Source organism: Euleptes europaea, chromosome 2 (assembly GCF_029931775.1).
Source record: "Euleptes europaea isolate rEulEur1 chromosome 2, rEulEur1.hap1, whole genome shotgun sequence".
In the NCBI taxonomy this organism is placed as follows: domain Eukaryota; kingdom Metazoa; phylum Chordata; class Lepidosauria; order Squamata; family Sphaerodactylidae; genus Euleptes; species Euleptes europaea.
The window spans coordinates 83,296,282-83,316,730 of NC_079313.1; the positions used below are offsets into that span (position 1 = coordinate 83,296,282).

Consider the following 20,449-nt stretch of genomic DNA (forward strand, 5'->3'; position numbering starts at 1 on the left):
TGGTACTTTGTAAGGGAGTCTCTGCTTTCTAAAGCCAGACCCTCCTCTCCAGGTTTCATCCAGTTGCATGAACAATGGTCTATTCTACCCCACACCACTTCACTGAGCTAGCAAATATCCTTCATGCTCCTCTACAACAAGAAACAAAGTGGTACAGCATGAAAAAGTGGTGAACATTTGTGGGAATCAAATTATAAAGCAGTGACTGTGCATGTTCGTCATGAAAGCTCAGATCTGAAGGATATCTTCTGAAATCGGAATAAATGGCAGACAACCAAGCATATCAATTCTGCTCAAAATTCTGAGTTTGCTCCTGATTAATGGTGAATGAGATGTGGCCAAGGAGTTATTTCCAACCGTTATTTGGGTAAGTGCCAGGATAAAATTGAGACAGATAAAAAACTGTAAACAGAAAGTGAGGAGAAACTCATTAAATACATGTTTTGGTCCAGGTTCTTCACTTTGCTCTGACAGCAGCTTTATGATGATCTTTTGCTGTTCTCACCCTTTGGCAAACTCTTTCCCTCTATATGCAGAGCAGATGATGGACCAGAGAGGCAAAGCTGACATGTTCCTTCAGCATCTTCTCACCTCCTTTGGCTTGGTGGAAATGAGTGAAAGGAAGAGGCACAAGAAAAAGAGAACATTTTCTTCACAGCAACTGGAGAACATCCCAGATTCTTAGCAACTGCCTCAGTCAGAGTCTGTCACAACCATATGTGTCAAGGAGGCAGAGTTTACGAGGCCTGTTGAAATCTTGGCTACCATGGCAAATTGTTGTCATGGGAGAAAAAGGTCTACAGAATATAGCATTTCAGATTTAAAATCCACAAAATAAGCCATAAATAGACATATTTGTTTTTGGCAGGGGAAAAGAAGAAAAATCACACACACAGCCTCTTTATGTTGCTCCAGTAACTTGTGTGGCGCATGTGCAAGAGGAAACTTGGGGGAGATGGACCATACTTCATAGGAATGAGCCCAGACTGAAGAATTAGATTGATCCTTTTCCCTCATGATGAGATGACCTCTGAACTGCAGCTTCAGTACATAGGGAGTAGAGAAGTTGCTCTCACAGGCAAGTGCACAATTGCTGTCAGGAGACCTAGAAAACAACCATAAAAAAAGAGTGGAGATCCATCACAGTATAATCTGTACATATTCCATTGTGCCTCCTGAAAGACATCTGGCAGACATTGACTTGGATCCTAAGTAACACAAGTGGAGTTATGCTAGAGGAAGGCAACTTCCTCACCTTCCCCACCACCACAGTCTCCTTCATCTCCCAAAATCAGGGGACCCAAAGGAGAGTGGGGGGGGGGGGGGCAAACTGGGAGCCTGCAGCAGAAGGGGGGAATCGACAAAAATAGCCTTCCCTCCTCCACAAACAGAAAAGCCATTCTGTCAGAGGAACTACTACTGTGCCAATGGAACGGGACCACAGGATCCAGGCCCTCATTGAGAATTAGTCCCTGAGATCTTCTGTGAGCCTCAACCTTAGCTAAGGGGAGGAAGTAGATGAGAGCTTGCCTACATTTGTGAGAAGAAGGAGATGAGTTGGTTTTTATATGCTGATTTTCTCTACCTTTTAAGGAGAATCAAACCGGCTTAGAATCTCGTTCCCTTCCTCTCCCCACAACAGACACCCTGTGAGGTAGGTACGGCTGAGAGAGCTCGAAGAGAAGTGTGACTAGCCCAAGGTCACCCAGCTGGCTTCATGTGTAGGAGTAGGGAATCAAACCTAGTTCTCCAGACTAGAGTCCGCTGCTCATGTGTAGGAGTGGGGAATCAAACCTGGTTCTCCAGATCAGAGTCCACTGCTCTTAACCACTACACCATGCTGGCTCTCTTTGGTCTCCTCCTGCCCTACAGAAGGGATTAGAAATATAGGTGGCAATGACTGCATCACAGAACAAGGGCTGTGGCCGATGAAACCTGGTAACCAAGTCTCTTGAAAACTGTGTTTTTAAATAGAGGAAAGTTTTAGCATTCTAACTTGTCAAGGAGCACAGGCACAATGGGCATTTTCTACTCATGCAATGGGCATTTTCCACTCAACATTTTGGGTGCTTCAGAAAGATGAGCATTGCTCTGAATTAGAGCACTGGTTACTTTTAGCTCATGCATCTGGAAAGGAAGAGACCGTTGTGCAGTGAGCCTAGGCAAATTAGTGGAGCAGGTCTGCAGGAAAAGCGAATGTCATGCCAAACCAGTGACAGGAGCTCTAATCCATTACAACAGAAAACAGCTCCTCGGTGTGATGCATCCTCTGGACTTCTTTCCCTGATAACTCTTAACAACGTCTTAAAGTAACTTAGAAACCCACGAGGGGTTGGATCAGGGTAGGCAGAACAACAGTTGCGCACTCATCCTAGATGCTTGTCTCTCCCACATTGCCTCTAAACATCTGTAGCAGAGGCAGGCAACCTCTGACAGGCATGCTGACTGGTGATATGCCACAGTAATTTGGGGGGGCTCAGCTGCCCCCTTGCTCCTCCCCCAAACCAGGGGCACACTTGGGATGGGATGGGCTCAGGTCATGCCTGAGAAGTGGAAAGGCAGGCTGGAAGTCAGCACAACCCAGAGAAAGTACAGCCCTGTCCTGTAGGGCAGCAATTGTTTAAAATCAGAAATTGGAATTTATTCGTTTGGAGAGTAAAAGTCTGCGAGTATACTCTCTCACCGCTGCCCTTGCACCCCACTAAGGTCCTGCTCACAGGACAACTTTCATCTTCCTTTTTAATTTGTAGGCCCACCATCTTCACAGGCAGACACTACAGTTTTTTCAGCAGGCAAGCCACTCACCCCCCCCCCTTCAGATCAGTAGTTATGCCGACCTTTTTGCCATGGCCAGTTATGTGGCCCATCTGCGAACTTTTTGCAGCTCAAGGAAAAAAAGAGAGAAGAGTTGGTTTTTATATGCCAACTTTCTCTACCACTTAAGGGAGAATCAAACTGGCTTACAATCACCTTCCCCTCCCCTCCCCACAACAAACACCCTGTGAGGTAGGTGGGGCTGAGAGAGCTCTAAGAGAGCTGTGACTAGCCCAAGGTCACCCAGCTGGCTTCATGTGGAGGAGCAGGGAAACCAACCCAGTTCACCAGATTAGCCTCTGCCGCTCGTGTGGAGGAGTGGGGAATCAAACCCGGTTCTCTAGATCGGAGTCCACCGCTCCAAACCACCTCTCTTAACCACTACACCACGCTGGGTGTCTAGTACACAAAGGCCCCTAGTACACAGCTAAAAACAAACAGGGCAATTCACAGACTACATGGGAATATCCAAATATTAAGGCTTGGATCTTATGACCACGTTCCACGTGCACTTCCTTCCAGCCACAGCGCAGCTCCCTTCCTCTGCCGCCAGCACTTCTGTTTGCATCAGGTTCATTCATTCATTGATTGGTTCATTCTGTTTGCATCAGGTTCAAACCCAGGGCCTTGCAGAAATGGAAGTACTAATGGCAGAGGAAGAGAGATGTGTTGTGAGGGGACCAAAGTGCATGCCGAGCACAGCCACAGAATCCAAGCTATTATAATATGTAGGTACATAAGTGCTGTCAAGTTGCAACAGACTTGTGGCGACAGGACCTTTGAAGGCAAGTGAGAAGCAGAGGTGGTTTGCAATCGCCTTCCTCTGCAGAATCTTCCTAGGTGGTCTCCCATCCAAGTACCAACCCTGCTTAGCTTCGAAGACTTGACAAGAGTAGGCTATATCATGTCGCCTTCCCTCCTTGCCATCGTAATACAAGTCTTTTAATACAAACCCTACACCTCAGAGATCCAATGGCACACAGTTCCCTTTCAAGTGTTAATTGAATTATAAGGTGCCTAACATTCTATTAAATCAAAACACAAGTTTTCACAGTGGAATAAGCTGGGAAATCTGTTTCACTCCCACACCCTTGTCCATGACCGATACACCAATGCCTGGAGATTCTTTTGTTGCATTACCTGGGAGAATAGACCGGAGACACAAGAGGCACAAATCCAAGATGATGAACATGTATAACGTACCAAGCGTGCAGCTAAAAGATATCAGATGTTTAATGGCCACCTCAAAAACTGACAACTGTGATGAGAAATTCAGTGCTGTATCAAGGGGCCCCTTTAAACACAGGGATGAAGGCAAGAAATGGGAACAGTACACTCAGTGACCTGTGCCTAATCCATGTGCTGTTATCCTGTTCAACCCACTGGCATGCACTGTGCTGGTAGGCAGCTCATCATAACAGCTTTAAGTACATGCATTCTGGATTTTATTCCCCAATCTCAGTCTTTTCCTTTGGATGAGAGAATTAAATGGAAGTGTTTGGAAGCCTAGGCTGGGTCAGAGAGACACATAAACACATGAAGCTGCCTTACACCGAATCTGACCACTGATCCATCAAAGTCAGTACTGTCTACTCTGACTGGTAGTGGCTCTCCAGGGTCTCAAGTAGAGGTTCTTCACATCATCTGATCCTTATTAGAGATGCTGGGGGTTGAACCTGGGACCTTCTGCATGCCAAGCAGATGCTCTGCCGCTAAACCATGGTACTCTCTCTCCCCGTAGGATCAGATCAGAGTGGATTCATGCACAGCAGAAAGGTGTGTGTGTGTGCTAAGTGCCGTCAAGTTGCTTCCGACTCATGGTGACCCTATGAATCAATGTTCTTTCTTTGACAGCCTTGCTCAGGTCTTGCAAACTGAGGGCTGTGGCTTCCTTTATTGAGTCAATCCATCTCTTGTTGGGTCTTCCTCTTTTCCTGCTGCCCTCAACTTTTCCTAGCATGACTGTCTTTTCTAGTGACTCTTGCCTTCTCAACAGCAGAAAGGCAGGAGCCACTTATTCAAAAATTGTGCAGAGTTCAGTACAAAAGAGATTACTTTTTGCTATGGGAAAGATCCTTCCTATGTATACAGAAACAAAATTCCTTTGCAGGATGGTCCAAGTATGATTCTGAAATATCACCACCACTCCATGTTCACTGATATGATTTTTTAGAGTGACTTCTCATAAAACAAAATTTCTATAAAACAATGGCCAATGCAAACAACAGAGGCCATTCTCTGAGCAGCTCCTGTATCAGAAGCACAGGGGTTGCGAAGACACGTTGCCCTGCCTTAAAACTTCTCATGAGAGAATGCAGCTGAATCAATGAGGTTTCCTTTATAGGAACATGAATAGTGTTCCGTGTCTCCCTTGATTGTACATTAATGATTCAGTAGCAAAAATGTGCACACTCCATGTTGTCAACCAGTTTGCATTAATATTTAATAATGCAAAACAGAGCCAGGGCAATCGGACAGGACATGCCAAATCGGCAATCTTGTTGGATAAATATGGATGAGCCTCTCCTTTCCTTCCCCCTGACCCAATCCCTAAAGTCCAGAGCGGATTTAAATTCCCTTAACAGCCTGAAAAGTCATGCACATCTCAAATGTGCGGCTAAGGTGGTGATGTCAGACATGGGGAAAAGTTTTGGGCACGAGAAATCTGGAGAAGAGCGATGGGCTCCACCTGAGCTGCTGTGGAACCAGACTGCTGATTTTTAACATCAAAAAGGTCACAACGTATCTCTGAAACCAGTTTCTGGGGGAAAGGTAACAGGAGCGGCAGAACATCCCAAATGATTTATTGCTCTGGGATGACAGCAGAAATGTTTCGGGTCATCAAATTGGGGCTACGGTACACTTCATGCTGAGTTGGATGAGTCCCCCTAGCTCAGAACTGTCACTTCTCACTGGCAGTATCTCTTTGGGGCTCAGACAGAGAAAAGGGTTTCCCAATCCTTGCTACCTGAGATTCTTTAACTGAAGACCCAAGGATTCCACATGAAATCATCTTTCACATAAAAAACATGTGTTCTACAACTAAGCCACATAAACTCTACCTGTATGCTTGGTAATAAGCAGGAGGAAAGAAATTACAATCGTTTAAGGAGAACAAAGGGCTGCATGACAAAATGCACAGAAAAGCCCATTTGTAGAGACACACACTGTACAGATATTTATATTATAATGCTAGCAGTCACTGAGCCAAGATAGGGATGATGGTGCTGAAACAGAACATAGATGCACTGGCCAGTCCAAAAACCTGCAGGAACAAAATAATTTGGTGGGATAGTTATCCCTGGATATGAAAATCTATAAAAAGCCTAGAAAAGAGAATATTTGGGGGGGGGGGGTGTTTTTCTAAAGAGGGCAAGGGGGTCCAATAAACTAGAAAAGTTGAATAAATTCCTCCAGATAATCAACGTGGGTAGAAATATGAGGTCAAAAATGAGATTTAGTATCAGGTACATACTACTATTATCTCTCTGATTAAAATATTGAAGATATGATTGATATGGAGAAAGAAATCAGGAAAGTAGCTAAAGGAGAAAACGCTGCAATATTACTGGATGGCTTCAACTGCCTTCTCATTGACTGGGGAGATAGCTGACAACATTTCCAGATATAACAGTTCTACCTATTGAAACAAATTAGGGAAGAGGCCACCCTCAACTGAATAGTGTCTTGAATATGGTGTGAGAGGTAACTACAGAAAAGTATCAGAGTTAACAGAAGAAATTGCTCAGGAAGTCTACCACACTCATGTTTAATTTCAAAAGATGAAATTCCTAAAAAATGAGGCGACTAATTAAAGGAAGAGTCAGAATGTTTTAAAACCATGATAATAGAAACTCAGCTGGAATGTATACCACAGCAACTGGAAAGTACAAACAACAAGTATGCCAGTTTAGTTAATGAACACAGGCAAATCATTTCCAAAAGGGAAGAAGACTTCCTTTAAAAAGTGGTACTCTTAATCAAATGAGGACAGCAGAAAAGAACACAAACACTGGTAAAACAAGTATAAATTGACAATAAGGCAAGCAAAACAAAAAAGAATTTAAGGATCATATTGCTAAAAACATCAAGACAAAGAATGATAATTCCTTAAAATGCATCAGAAGTAGGAAACTAGCCAGGAGATGGACAGATCCTTAGACAGCAAAGGTATGAGACTGCCAAGAAGCTGAATTACTTGCATGGGTCTTCATTGCAAACTGCTTTTGGGGGACAGTATCTGAAGAACTAAGTCACATAGATGGTAGAAGAGAGGAAGTGCTGGGGCTAAATGAATGAAAAATTAAAAAGTCCTCTGGTCCCAATGTCATGCATCAAGAGATCTTAGAGAACTCAGATGTGAATCTGTTGATCTTCTGACAAATATATACTTCATCATTAAAACTGGTGTTCTTCCTGAAAGACTGGATGTGGCTAATGAAATGCCAATTTTTACAGAGGGTCTGGAGTACAGGAGGGGAGTCAGAAAATTGCAAGACCGTTAGCCCCAAGTCCACCCCAAGTAAATTGGTGGAAAATATGATTAAAGCTAGAATGTGCACATGTATAGAAAGAACAAATCTTGCTGAGGAAGCAGCAGCATGTCTTCTGCAAAGGGAAGATTTGAAAATGTCAATGCCCATCACTAGAAGTGATCCTATAACACAGTGTCAAAGACTCCTGAATAAACTTACAAGTCGTGGGACAAAAGGGCGAGTCTTCTCATGGACTGGTAGACAACAGGAAGCAGAGGCACATGGACTTTTCTCACAATGGCATGAAGCAGTGGGGTTCCCCAATGACCTGGATTGGGACTGGTGCAATTAGATTTATACATAAATTATCTAGAAGGCAGGATGAGGTAGCCAAGTTTGTGGACAACACCAAGTTACTTATGATGGTGAAAACATAAGCAGACTGCAAAGAGCTTCAAGATCTCACCAAATGGGATGAATGGGCAATTAATGTAATGCATCTTCGGGCTAAAGACCCCAGCTTTACATATACAAGTGGTAACTAACCAGGCTTTGAACAGATGGTAACAAACCAGAAAAGATGTATTGGTTTATAGTGGGTAGCTCAATGAAAATGCCAACTCACTACAGCAGAGAGGGGAAAAAACCTAATTCTGTACTTTTAAAGAAACTGACAATAAATTGGCAGTATGTATGCCGTTAAATAAATCTATGGTGCAGCTGCAATTTGGGAAACAGTGTACAGATCTGGTCACCACATCTAGGGATGCTGTAGAGCTGGGAAGGTTACATAAAAGGACAATCCACATGATCTGGAGAGCCTTCCTCTCATGGACAGCTAAATCATTTGGGATTTGTTAATTTAGAAAAAAAATTGACCTGGGGGCATTTGATAGAGATTTTGCACGAAATTATAAAATGGATACAGAGACATCCCCACCAGGTGATCAACTAATCTTAGGAAAATTCATAATGTTGGGGGGGGGGGAAGAGAATGGAAGGAATTTGGGTTTTTAGGCAGCCCCTTCTTACGGTTTTCTGCTGCTCACTGTGCACTAAAGGTAAAATCCCAGATGCCCAAATTCTCTCCCAAACCTTTGAAAAAGTGGTACACAACCAATAAGAATGAAACTCAACATTAAACACTGTCTGATGGCAGTTAGGCACGAGGGTGTCATTGAAAGTATGCCTGAGCTCTGTGTACTGTATGGCTATAACATAAATATATAAATAAAGCTGCCTTGTTGAGTGTTTTTTTTAATCCCAATTTTTGCTTTTTATGGAGCCTGTTCACCATCTCAGATCTTCTTGGGGTTCCTCTTGGTGCCCTTTGAGCTATCTGTTTGGTAACAGCAGAGACCTGCTTTTTTCGGTAGTTGCTCTAGCATTACGGACTGCCCTCTCCAAGGAGGTGTAGAGGGCACTTGTGTCATTCGCCTTCTGTAAGATATGTAAGGCCGTTCTTTTAGGGGGTCATTACACAGTTATTATTGTAAGGAGGGTATTGTTGTGAGGGAACATTGTATAGCTGTGGTCGTTGACAAACATGGCATATAAATATTGTAATAAATTAATAAATAAGGAGGGCATTCAATGATACTGTTGTGAGCTTGTTGTGGATTAAAGATTAATGACCTTTGAATCGCTGCATTCCCATGCAAGGGAATGCCCATTTAATTTCTGCTTGTTGTTAAAAAATTTAAAGGCACAGAGCCTCTGCCTTGAAAAACAAACCTTAACCAAACAGAACATAAGCTGGTAAAGGTGAGGCAGGCCCAGATGTGGCCTCACTTGATACATGGAAGAACAGACTCAATACATGATCCATCCTCAATCTCAATAAAAGTACACTTCAGATAAAGTGAAAAGGTTTGAGAGTGGAACCAGATATTATACTTAATGCAGAATGGCAGCCCAAAAGCTGCACTGGTTCAAGTTCTGCCCCTTCCCCAAATAATGTTTAGGCAAATCACAGAATCATAGAGTTGGAAGGGGCCATACAGGCCATCGAGTCCAACCCCCTGCTTAATGCAGAATCAGCCTAGAGCATCCCTGACAAGTCATCAAGCTGTGGATTTCCTTGTGTTCCCCCCCCCCAACCACCCACGTCGTATCACCATCTGCCATACTGACAAGGACACTATGGATACAGCCAGCTTAGTGTGATGGATATTGTTGGACAAGGATCTGGGAGACCCAGGTTTGAATCCCCACTCTACCATGGAAGCTCAGTGAGTATCCTTGGGCTAGTCACACACTCTCAGCCTAAGCTACCTCGCAGGGCTGTTGTGAGGGGAAAGTGGAGTAGCACAGAACAACATATGCTACCCTGAGCTCTTTGGAGAAAAGGCAGGTCAAAAATGTGCTAAATGAATACATGTGTAAAGGTAATAGGACTATACCAAAACACAATAGTTCAGGAAAGTGCCTTATAGGAAAGTTGTGGATAATACAACAATGTATAGGCTGTATTATCACCTTGCTGTTGCCAATTCATTTGTTTTCTTCTGATGTAAAACCATTTTTCTTCATTATATCCACTCTGTATCATGCCTAATATTCTATGCCCATTCAGATTTCAGTAATCTTAGTTCCACTACATTGCGAATTCAATGTCTCCTCATATTGATTGTATCAATCTACACTGTGCTTATTAGATGTCTTGTCAAATGGACTGTCATCGACTTACACGGTGTAATCCCCTTTGAGTCTCCGTGAGAAAGGTAGACTACAAATATAGTAAATAAATATGCCCAAATGTCAAGGAGAACACGATGCGGGGCTGTTCTTTTTTTTTATTCCACCCCATATCCAGCATGATAATTATAGGGTTCTACACAGTAATTCCAGTCTGAGCTCATTGTGGGCTTAGACAGGAGTCACTTTGCATCAAACTGCACTGCTGCTTCCATTCAAGATCTAAGGAATGCTATAGTGATGGGAGAAGTTCTGACTGGTGGGGATTTTCTTTGATGCTACTATGAATGGTACAGGAACCTCCTCAAGGACTGGTCTTGGCATCCTTACAAATGCCCAGAGCTTCCCAATTTGCATGGAGGCATGAGATGGAGGCTTGGCTTGACAATGCCAATCTGTGTTTCCCTGTGGGGAATAGAATTCATCCTCCTCTACACCTCCAGACTCTCTGGCATTAATAAAAGATCCTGGTGCACTTTGGAAGCTCCCACCAGCAACTTCCAGTTCCCTATTCATTGTTATTCACTTGCTGAGCCGACTGCAGCACAGACTTCTGGGCCTCACACGCTGAGCCGCCAGGCAGCTGCTCTGGGATCACAGCGCTCATCTGGGGGGGGGGGGATGTTGCTACAGGAGCCATTCAACTCCAGCACCTTTAGAATAAGAAATTCACTGGCACTTCCTCTCTCTTCCTCCATGGACTCCTTGTGCACTCCTGACCTCTCCATCCCTGCCTACCTCTGGCTGCTCACAGCCAACCCACCCTGCTCTGCAGCCAGCACCCTGGCACATTTCAAAGCAGAAAATTCCCCCCCACACACAGCTTCAAGCTCCCAAATCACAGGAAGCATCTGGAAGTCGGACTTGGAGGCAGCACCAATCCTTAGAAGGCCAAACCTAGTCCTTAGAACCCCATGCTGAACGGCAGAAAATTACCATCTGTAGATAGTTAAACCCAGCATTATCATAGACATCGCCATTTTGCCCGATTTCTGAGAGGCTGCAGAGAGGTGCTAACCTGGGGCTTTATTCCATATTGGGCTCAAGGCTCACAATCCCTTCTGATGGATGGGCACAGGAACTGACACTTTGGAACTCCCTGCCCCAGGATGTGGTGATGGCTGCCAATTTGGAAGGCTTTAAGAGGAGAGTAGGCATGTTTAGGGAGGAGAGGGGTATTCATGGCTACTAGTAAAAATGGATACTAGTCATGATATATACCTATTCCCTCCAGGATCAGAGGAGCATGCCTAATATATTGGGTGCTGTGGAACGCAGGCAGGATAATGCTGCTGCAGTCGTCTTGTTTGTGGGCTTCCTAGAGGCCCGTGGTTGGCCACTGTGTGAACAGACTGCTGGACTTGATGGACCTTGGTCTGACCCATCATGACTTTTCTTGTGTTCTTAGGTCATTTCCCACTGAGAAGAAGCAAGCACTTCAATGGGAAGCCCCAGGAGCAGACAACAAGAGACACTGGGAGTTCTAAAAATGAGCTCCTGGCATATTTCCCCCCCAAATGCAGGTATGCAGAGCCTCAATTCAGACCCAAACTACACCATGGGATGTGGGGGGGGGGGGTTAAGCCTTCTCCCTGCACAATTTTTCTCAACCTGGAATGGGCATATTAAGCCCACTGAGACAAACATCCAGGTTCTGATCAGGGCCTTAAAGTACAGGAAGGCAGCTTTTGGCCAAATATTAGGAGAAACTCCCTAAGGGTAAGACTGGTATGGCAAGGGAACCAATTGCTAGGGCTAGGTAGGCTCTCCCTCCTTGGAGGTCTTCAAGCAGAGGGGTTGGGAAGACTCCAGCTTTGGATTTCTTGCACTGAGCAGGGAGTTGGACTAGAGGCCCTAACAAAGCTCCTTAAAAACTCTATAAAGCCAGTGTAATGTAGTGGTTAGTGTGTCATACTAGTATCTGGCAGACCCAGGTTTGTATCCACTGGGTCTGAACCAGCAGGACTGTTCATACGTTCTTATCCCCACACTGCCACAGAAGCTCACTGGGTGACCAGTCACTCTCTCAGCCTAACCTACTCACAGGGTTGTCGTTGTGAGGATACAATGGAGGAGAGGAGAACAATGTTGTAAGCTGCTTTGGGTCCCCATTGGGGGGAAAGCAGGTATAAACAAAATAAAGAGGCGTGTGGCGCTCTCAGTATTACCTCTCACTCCTAAGCTATAGAGGTTGCCAGATGTTAACCCAGAAACCGTGCCTGCATCTGCAATACTCCTAAAGCAGAGGGAGAGATGCAGTGGCCGCTCTTCCTGACTTGCCCCTTTACCAGCCCCTGCCTGTAGGAATTAGAAAAAGAGGTTAGGGGGAGAGACCAGTGGAGCAACAGAATTGGGGGGGGTTGCATCACCTACAATTCTTACTGCCTCCAAGCATTTAAGGCATAGTCACGGTCTTTGGATTAAAACCTGCCAACCCAAGTAGAAGCTAAATGGCTGTGGATTTCTTTAGGGAGAAAGAAGGTACTAGTCCTTGCCCAAGAACCTGTTATCATTGCTTGCTCTGAAGATGAACTGCATTAACAATTATTTTACAATCCTTTATGTATGCCAAAGCTGCATAGAAACAAACCATCACTGGAGATTGCATCGCCGCTGCATCATAGCAACCAATCACTGCTGGATTGCCAATGATGGTTATGTTGCGACGCTAGCGCAATACCCCACAATATGTGGATGCCCCTTCAGAGTTGCCCAGTACAGAGGCAGTAATCCAGGCCCTTTAACTCTGCTGTTGATTCCTTGTGTTAAAAAGGTAGGTCTGCGCATCAGGCCTGGCCAGGTATCTCTTCAGGCCTCATTATTCCCCCCTCTGTGCTGAAGAGCTTTGTTTAAGGAACATCCACATCCATCTCTACCTGCCGAGGCTGCCGCTTCTTTAATACGGCCTAAGAGAGAGTGATCCCTGGTGTGTCTGTGGTGAACTCCAGAAAACAAATTGCCTGATGCGTGGCCCTGCGAGTGAGTTATATTAATAGCTGGCAAAGCCCTCGTGCGTGGCCCGTGTGCAAACTCTATTAGCAGGGCTGATTCCCCCAGGCAGCAGGGGCAGGCGATGCCTCCCTGCACTCGCAGGATAAACTGGAAGAAATAACTGCACTACAATTTCAGCCAAAGCTCAGCACAGCCTCGGGCCTGTTTTACTCTCCCAGCAATTTTTTTTCAACCGTTACAGCTTATGAAGTGACCCCACCCCCCCAGCACTCTGGATGCTAGATCCAGTCTGATCTTTTCCAGATACATTTCCCTCCAATCCCACCTCTAGACACATTGTTTTGAAGCTCATACACAGGATGAGAATTAAAAAAACATCTGACCTTGGGAGAAAGAGAATAGGAGAACCTAAATCAATACCCAAAAAATTCTCCTCAGCTCAATTCCAAATTGGTTCAGTATTTATGAGCTTTCTTGGATAACTCCTGGGGGAAAAGGTGACCTCTGAAAACCAGCCTTTGGGGGCTTTTACACAACTCTGACTTTAGTGTTTAAGACTGGGAGGGGAAAAAATAAGCTTGGACTAAAGGCAGAGAAATAGTTTTTATTTTTATACTGTTTGCTGAGCTGTTGAGTGAGAGCACATGTTCAGGGAATATACTTTTGCACATGTATCTGCTTGAATGCTGACCATACCTTAGTTTTTATTCCAAGTCAGACAGGGATTTCTTAGAGAAATGACACACAAGCATGACCAGCCGAACAAATTCATATTTTTAAACTGATGCCTATGAACTCTGGTAATAACACAAAACTGAATCTGAGCCAGGGGACATCAGTGCTATACAGCAGAATACATTTCAGAATTTGGTCCAGGGCCGCTGAATTTACCCCTCTTGTTGCTGTTTATCGGCACTTTTACACATACAACAATGCACTTTCAATCCACTTTAACAATAGTTTGCAAGTGGATTTTGCTGTTTCACACAGTAAAATCCAGCTGCAAAGTGCATTTAAATTAGATTGAAAGTGCATTATCTGGCATGTTTGAAAGTACCCAGTGTGTCAGTTCTTGTAGGTTATCTGGGCTGTGTGACCGTGGTCTCGGTATTTTCTTTCCTGACGTTTCGCCAGCAGCTGTGACAGGCATCTTCAGAGGAGTAACACTGAAGGACAGTGTCTCTCACTGTGTCAGGCATCTTCAGAGGAGTAACACTGAAGGACAGTGTCTCTCACTGTCCTTCAGTGTTACTCCTCTGAAGATGCCTGCCACAGCTGCTGGCGAAACGTCAGGAAAGAAAATACCAAGACCACGGTCACACAGCCCGGATAACCTACAAGAACTGATGAACTCTGACCGTGAAAGCCTTCGACAATACCCAATGTGTATCTGAATCTATACCTCTATTGAATGTGTATCCCATCCTTCTTTCAAGGATCTCAGAGTGGCATATACAGTTATTTCACTTCCATTTATTCCTCACAACTACACTGTGATGTAAGTTAGGCAGACTGACTGGTCCAAGATCATCCAGGGAAATGTATGTTCATGTGGTGATTTGAACCCAGATCTCCCTGGTCATAGTCTGATGCCCTAACCACTGCACTGCACTGGGTCTCTGAAAAGCTACCTGGCAAGTTGCTCTTCCCTCAGCAGTCAATCATTCATCTCCAGGATGCAGGAGCGGCATAGCTTCCAGGCAAGCTGGACCTTTGGTACCTCTCTTGTTTACAAATTCAGTGTGCTGAAGAAGCAACTCTTCATGAGAATGCAAGTGGAAAGAAATGACAAAATATTTCAGGTCTTCAACCCACAAACATGCTGTGTTGGCTACACAGCTAGCTCGCCTTGCCAATACAATCGCACACAGTGAACAGAATTCAAGTAATACCTTGGGGGGTTAACATGCTCGTTAGTGCATTAGTGAGTTGGTGACTCTAGACAAATTGCAGGATCTTCTCACGGTAACTAAATAATTGGAAACACAGTCTTCCAGTGGAACTGTCACAGGGGACATGTCTTGGAGCATCCTACTGTAATCCCTCATGTTAAATTTGAAACAAACAATCGGTGGGAAACCATCTTTTTCTGCTCTTCTGAATGGAGGGAGGAGGGCTAGGAAATTATATCACCTGTGTGCCCTAAAGTGGGATTCTTTTTCTGGCATATTTAGTTAGCAGTGGTCACTGAAATGCCTCTCCATTTGGCCAGAGACTGTGGAAATGCTAATTTTTCCAGTGGAAGGGCAGTTTATTCTGAGGACACAAAGTTGAATACAGTATATATTGTGTATATATTCCTTATTTTCACACAGCTTTCTCTAACCCAGAAAGGAGGTGGGTTGAATAAACTTGGCAAATTCTGCTTATCCAGACTTTATTTTAATACATTTTTCTACATTTGACGGGGAGATGAGAAATCAGTGCAAGAGCGTCAGCAAGAAGAGTAGGAGCATCATGGTGGAACTCCTGCCTGGCATGCGTAAAGACCAAAATTGGGCTGGTAAAGCCCTCCCAGGTCCCTATCAGAAGCCATAGCTAAGTGATAGGACACACATTTTGCAAGCAGAAAGTCACAGCCTCCCTCTCTGACATCTGTGTTTAAAAACAATATTAGGGAGCAGAAAGCTTGCCCCTGGTCAGCCACCACATTTCAGAGCACACAAGGCTTGGTTAGATGAACTTGCTGCCTCAGGAAGCATTTTGTGTGGACAGAGGAGCAAGGAGCTGTAAATGACAGAGATGCTCTGTCTCCAGTGAGCTGCTATTTGCCCCACTGGGGAAACTTCTGTGTACTGATGAGCGACACATAAGTGGCTGTCAGCCACTGGCTATGCTTGCAAAACCTTTGCAAAGTTGGGGGCTAACCTGGTTCTGCATGTATACAAACAGATCTTTCCTCTCAATTGGTACCCGCAGAAACCCTCTAGGAAGAACTGTATTCCTACCACTATTTAAACCCATGATGCCCTCTGTAGGAGTATCGTGACTCACACTGAAAGACACACAATCTCCCCATTCCACCCCAGTGACAACAACTTCCTCTCCTCAGCTCCCATCAACAACTCTCCTTTCTCTCAGCTCAGCACCCCCAGAAGCAGCAGGTTTCTTGGCCCCTTTTCCTTCTCGGCTTGGGTTGGGTGGCCAAAAGAAGCCCAGGCGGTTACTCACCGTGACTGTTTTTATTCGTCCCAGTTGCCTAGTGCAGCTCCAGCCTGAACGGTTGATTAGCAAAGAGCACTGCTCCCCATCATCACAGGGCTCCATCCCGCACCACTGTTTGTTGACAATGATGTGGGCTGCCGAACACAGCCAGAGGGATAAAGGAAGATGGAACGGGTGGAGGGAGGGAGGAAGAGAGAGCAGGACAAAAATTAGGTGCACGTTTCACCAGAACAATCAATAAAACTTGAAACTTTGGGTTCCAGAGGATGGGTTTATAGCAGAGGCAAGGTACTCCCCCCAAGCAAGACTGTCCCCTTCCCTGCAACACGCCCACCACCTTCCATTTCATTGGAATGAAACGCAGGGCTTGCATAAGATGAAATCAATATTTTTAATTGGGGAAGGCCCTTTGAAGTGGAAGGATAATAAGTACCGAGAGGGAACAGAAGGAGAGAAAAAAAAAGGAAAGGGGAAAAAGAAGGGAGAATGAATCAAATCTTGGACGCTTTATGCTTTATGCTGTAGTAATAACACCTCCAAACATGAGACAACAGCCACCTGCAGGCTCCGAATAGCCTCATGCTCATCACATGTACCAAACACCCACCCCCAGGCAAGGGACAGATTCTCCCACGTAGCAACACTAGGTAGCGTGTTACCGCTGCACCATCACAGAACATAGCAACACAAGCTAACACGTGCCCACACACTGAGGCCTCAGGAAGGCTTCCTGCAAGTCCCAAAGGACCAACAGGACATTCAGCTCATTTTGCATGGATTTTTCCCCCCCTCAGCAGCTCCCCAACTGTGATCAAGTGGCTTCCTAGATTGGAAAGGCATTGTTTTGTGAGGCCAAAACGCTTCTGTGCAGCTCCGGACCAGATTATTACAGGGTTCAGCACCCACAGTTTGTAACAATTTCCCAGAGGCCCTCTTTCTTCCCTTAGACCATGTCAAAGCCCTCTTGATGTTCTGAAACAAACTGCTGCTCCTATGTAGGGAACAGATGCATGGTATCTAGTTCTATCCCATAAGACCTAGGTGGCTGCTGGGGACTGGTTTGCTTCAAAACTTCTGCCCTCTAGTATTCCAATCACAATATAATGACTGTATGTATAGTGACCAGGTCTTCCCCACAGACTGCATCTTAGGAGGAGCAATGGCTCAGGGGCAGAGCATCTGCTTTGTATGAAAAGATCCCAGGTTCAATTCTCAGCATCTCCAGTTAACAGGATCAGGTAGAAGGTAGCGTGAAAGACTACAGACACTGGAGAGTGGCTGCCTTATACTGAAAGAGACCCTTGTCTATCAAGGTCATTATTGCCTACTCTAATATGTACCTTGATAGATCAAGGGTTTCATTCAGTATGAGGCAGCATCACGTGTCCCTTTCAATGCTCCATGAGTTGGAAGATGCAAGTCTGCTAGTCCTTTCTCCCAATGGGTTTTGTACAGAGGACTCTAGTTTTATCCATCAACAGATGGAATGGACCATTCGAACAGCAGGGTAGGAAGGGGTTTGGCTGCTACATTGCTCTCTCAGAGTTGCACAGTTTCCAAAGGAACAGGTGCCCTCTTCAGGTGAACAGCTTGCGAGACAGACACATATCATTTCACTAGTTGGGGGACTACCTAGGACACATTCTCAGAAGAGGATGAATTTCTGCTCAGAGTGCGAGGGGGACTCTTAAGGGATGCACGTGGAGCAGCAATGTTCCACCAGTCCAACACTAAATGAATTTTATTTTTTAATTACCTCTGTAGGATTGTCCTACAGTTCTGGGGAGAGCCAGTTATTTCCCATGCCTTCTCAGTCCAAGGCTTTGCTCTTAATTCTCCAAAGAACTCCTACCTTGACAAGGTCATATTTCACATATTTTGGGCACCACAATTTAAGAAAGATGTAGACAAGCTGGAACGTGTCCAGAGGAGGGTAACAAAGATGGTGAGGGGTCTGGAGACCAAGTCCTATGAGGAAAGGTTGAAGGAGCTGGTTATGTTTAGCCTGAAGAGGAGAAGACTGAGAGGAGATATGATAACCGTCTTCAAGTACTTGAGGGGCTGTCATATAGAGGATGGTGCTGAGTTGTTTTCTATTGCCCAAGAAGGTCGGACCAGAAACAGCGGGTTGAAATTAAATCAAGAGTTTCCGTCTAGACATTAGGAAGAATTTTCTAACAGTTAGAGCGATTCCTCAGAGGAACAGGCTTCCTTGCAAGGTGGTAAGCTCTCCTTCCATGGAGGTTTTTAAGAAGAGGTTAGATGGCCATCTGTCAGCAATGCTGATTCTGTGACTGTGAGCAGATGATGAGAGGGAGGGCATCTTGGCCATCTTCTGGTCACTAGGGGTGTGAGGGGGAGGTAGTAGTGAATTTCCTGCATTGTGCTGGGTGTTGGACTTGACGACCCTGGTGGTCTCTTCCAACTGTATGATTCTATGATTCACAGCATTATCTAATAGCACAAACAGAATCTGTTACTGCTGGTGGACAAAGTGCGTGGTGTGTATTATGGGTTTCTGAAGGTCTTTCACTACCCTGAGGCAAGACATAAACCTGTGGATGACTTGACTGGTCCCAAAGGCGGGGCATCAGACCCTTCAAATGAGTGCAGGAGCCCTTTTTCCTATACTCACTGTTGGCTCTGGGAACCAGGGACACACACGGTGGTGTTTTTTACTAATTCCTTTGCTTCCATGAAATCTCTCTTCCTCATGACCTGCTTTCTGTCTGGAATTTTGTTCTGCTTATTCCTAGGTGAAGAATACGATATGAGCTACTGCTGTTTAACTGGTGACAGTTATGACTGGAGACGCTCATCTAGTTTCATTGTTTTCTTTACACAGAAAGTTTGCAAAGCTCTACTTCAGCTCCCCTGGCGAGGGTGTCTAGCTTTTGAGCATAAAGATCAGCATATGGCCTCTGCATGGGACATTTGCAGAGACCATGGTTTGCATCTGCATGAGTACTCAGCAAATTTCAAGATAGTCCCCTTCTTTGTGGGCCCTGAGAGAAGAAAGCCTTGCTCTCTTACCATCCACACAGGCAGGTTTTGCTTTTGTTGTTCCAGCAACTTGGCCCCTCCTACAAGCACAACGTGCCGTCTGCCTGGCAATCATCCTCTTGGGATGGCTCATATCTCTGTCCAAGGCTGTGATTTCACACGTCCCAACCTCCAGCTCCTTTCCTGTAACAAGACATAGGAACACGAGAGTATCTCAGTAGAGAAAAGCACGCAGCCTTTCCACCAGAGTAGGATACCTGGAGCCAGACCTTCGGGGTTAAAGGTACAGCAGAAATGTGACACCAGCCACAGAGACATTGCATTGGCTGAGAGAGATGTCCAAAGTCAAGATATCAGCTATTCATTCACCTGAGAGGGAGAGGTGTGGTCTCTGTTCTCAGCTGGCTGGCTGATCCCCACACTTGTGGCTGGGAGGCCAGCACATACACATGCGGTCTTTCCTGCTGCACCCTGAAAAACCTTACTCTACATGGGAGCACAGTGCACAGATATTTACATTCACCGAGACATTAACAGGCATTACCTCACAAATCCAACCATTCCCTGTGTAACACGTTAACGTCCCCTGATGACATTTTTGTAGTACCAAAAATTATTCTGGTGATATTTTTTGTGTGCCTCCTACAACTCTGGCAACCACTCAAGAAGCTAAAATTCAGGAAAGGCCTGTATGGTTGGCTGGCTGAAAACCCTAATGTTTAGAGAAGAAACCTGACTATTAAAATAACTTTGGTGGGGCAATATTCCACACAATTTCCATTCTCATAATCCACTAAAACTAGAAGATTCTTATAAGTCACTAAAACTAGAACATACGGGATCCATTTCTCCTTTCTCAGCAGCCCCATGGAATACAATTTGGCCATTTTGAGGAACTACAGCACATTTATACCAAAACAAGAGTCAAACAAGGAATCAGCAGTTTGGTTGACTTCTGCTGATGAGAAGAGAAGCTGGACCAAGATACTCAACAGAGACAGGCCGTTCTCTTTCAGGTACTGTGGGACACTTAACAGAGAGTATTGGTTCAGCCCAATGCTTTATTTGAAGAGCCACTCCCAGCCACAATGACCTGGCTTCACAAAGCTCTTTTTTCTCTCTCTTCCCTAACCTAGGAAACGTCTGGGTACGAACACAACACCCTTATATCGGTCTGCCTCCAGATAAATAGGATTTCCCAACACACACACACCCGTGAAATAAACTGGCAGTAAATTGCTTTCCTGAAGCCCACCGTATCTTTTTCTCCTGCCCACCCAAGCCTGTATCCATGCCCTGATAGATACAAACTTCTTCCGTTTCTATATGTACCTTCTTGCCTC

General features: G+C 45.0%; 1 protein-coding gene across 1 annotated transcript in view; it reads right to left on the reverse strand.

Annotated features, from left to right (window-relative positions):
• Window positions 1-958: 958 nt before the first annotated feature.
• The window catches only part of LOC130473685 (chemokine-like protein TAFA-5), a 31,538-nt gene continuing 12,047 nt past the window's right edge, over window positions 959-20,449 (reverse strand). The window contains exons 2-4 of the mRNA XM_056845252.1: window positions 19,137-19,289; window positions 16,110-16,237; window positions 959-1,105 (exon numbers count right to left, since the gene is read on the reverse strand). Coding sequence (XP_056701230.1) covers window positions 1,097-1,105; window positions 16,110-16,237; window positions 19,137-19,289 — 290 coding nt within the window. The 3' untranslated portion in view covers window positions 959-1,096. The remainder of the gene's footprint in view (window positions 1,106-16,109; window positions 16,238-19,136; window positions 19,290-20,449) is intronic.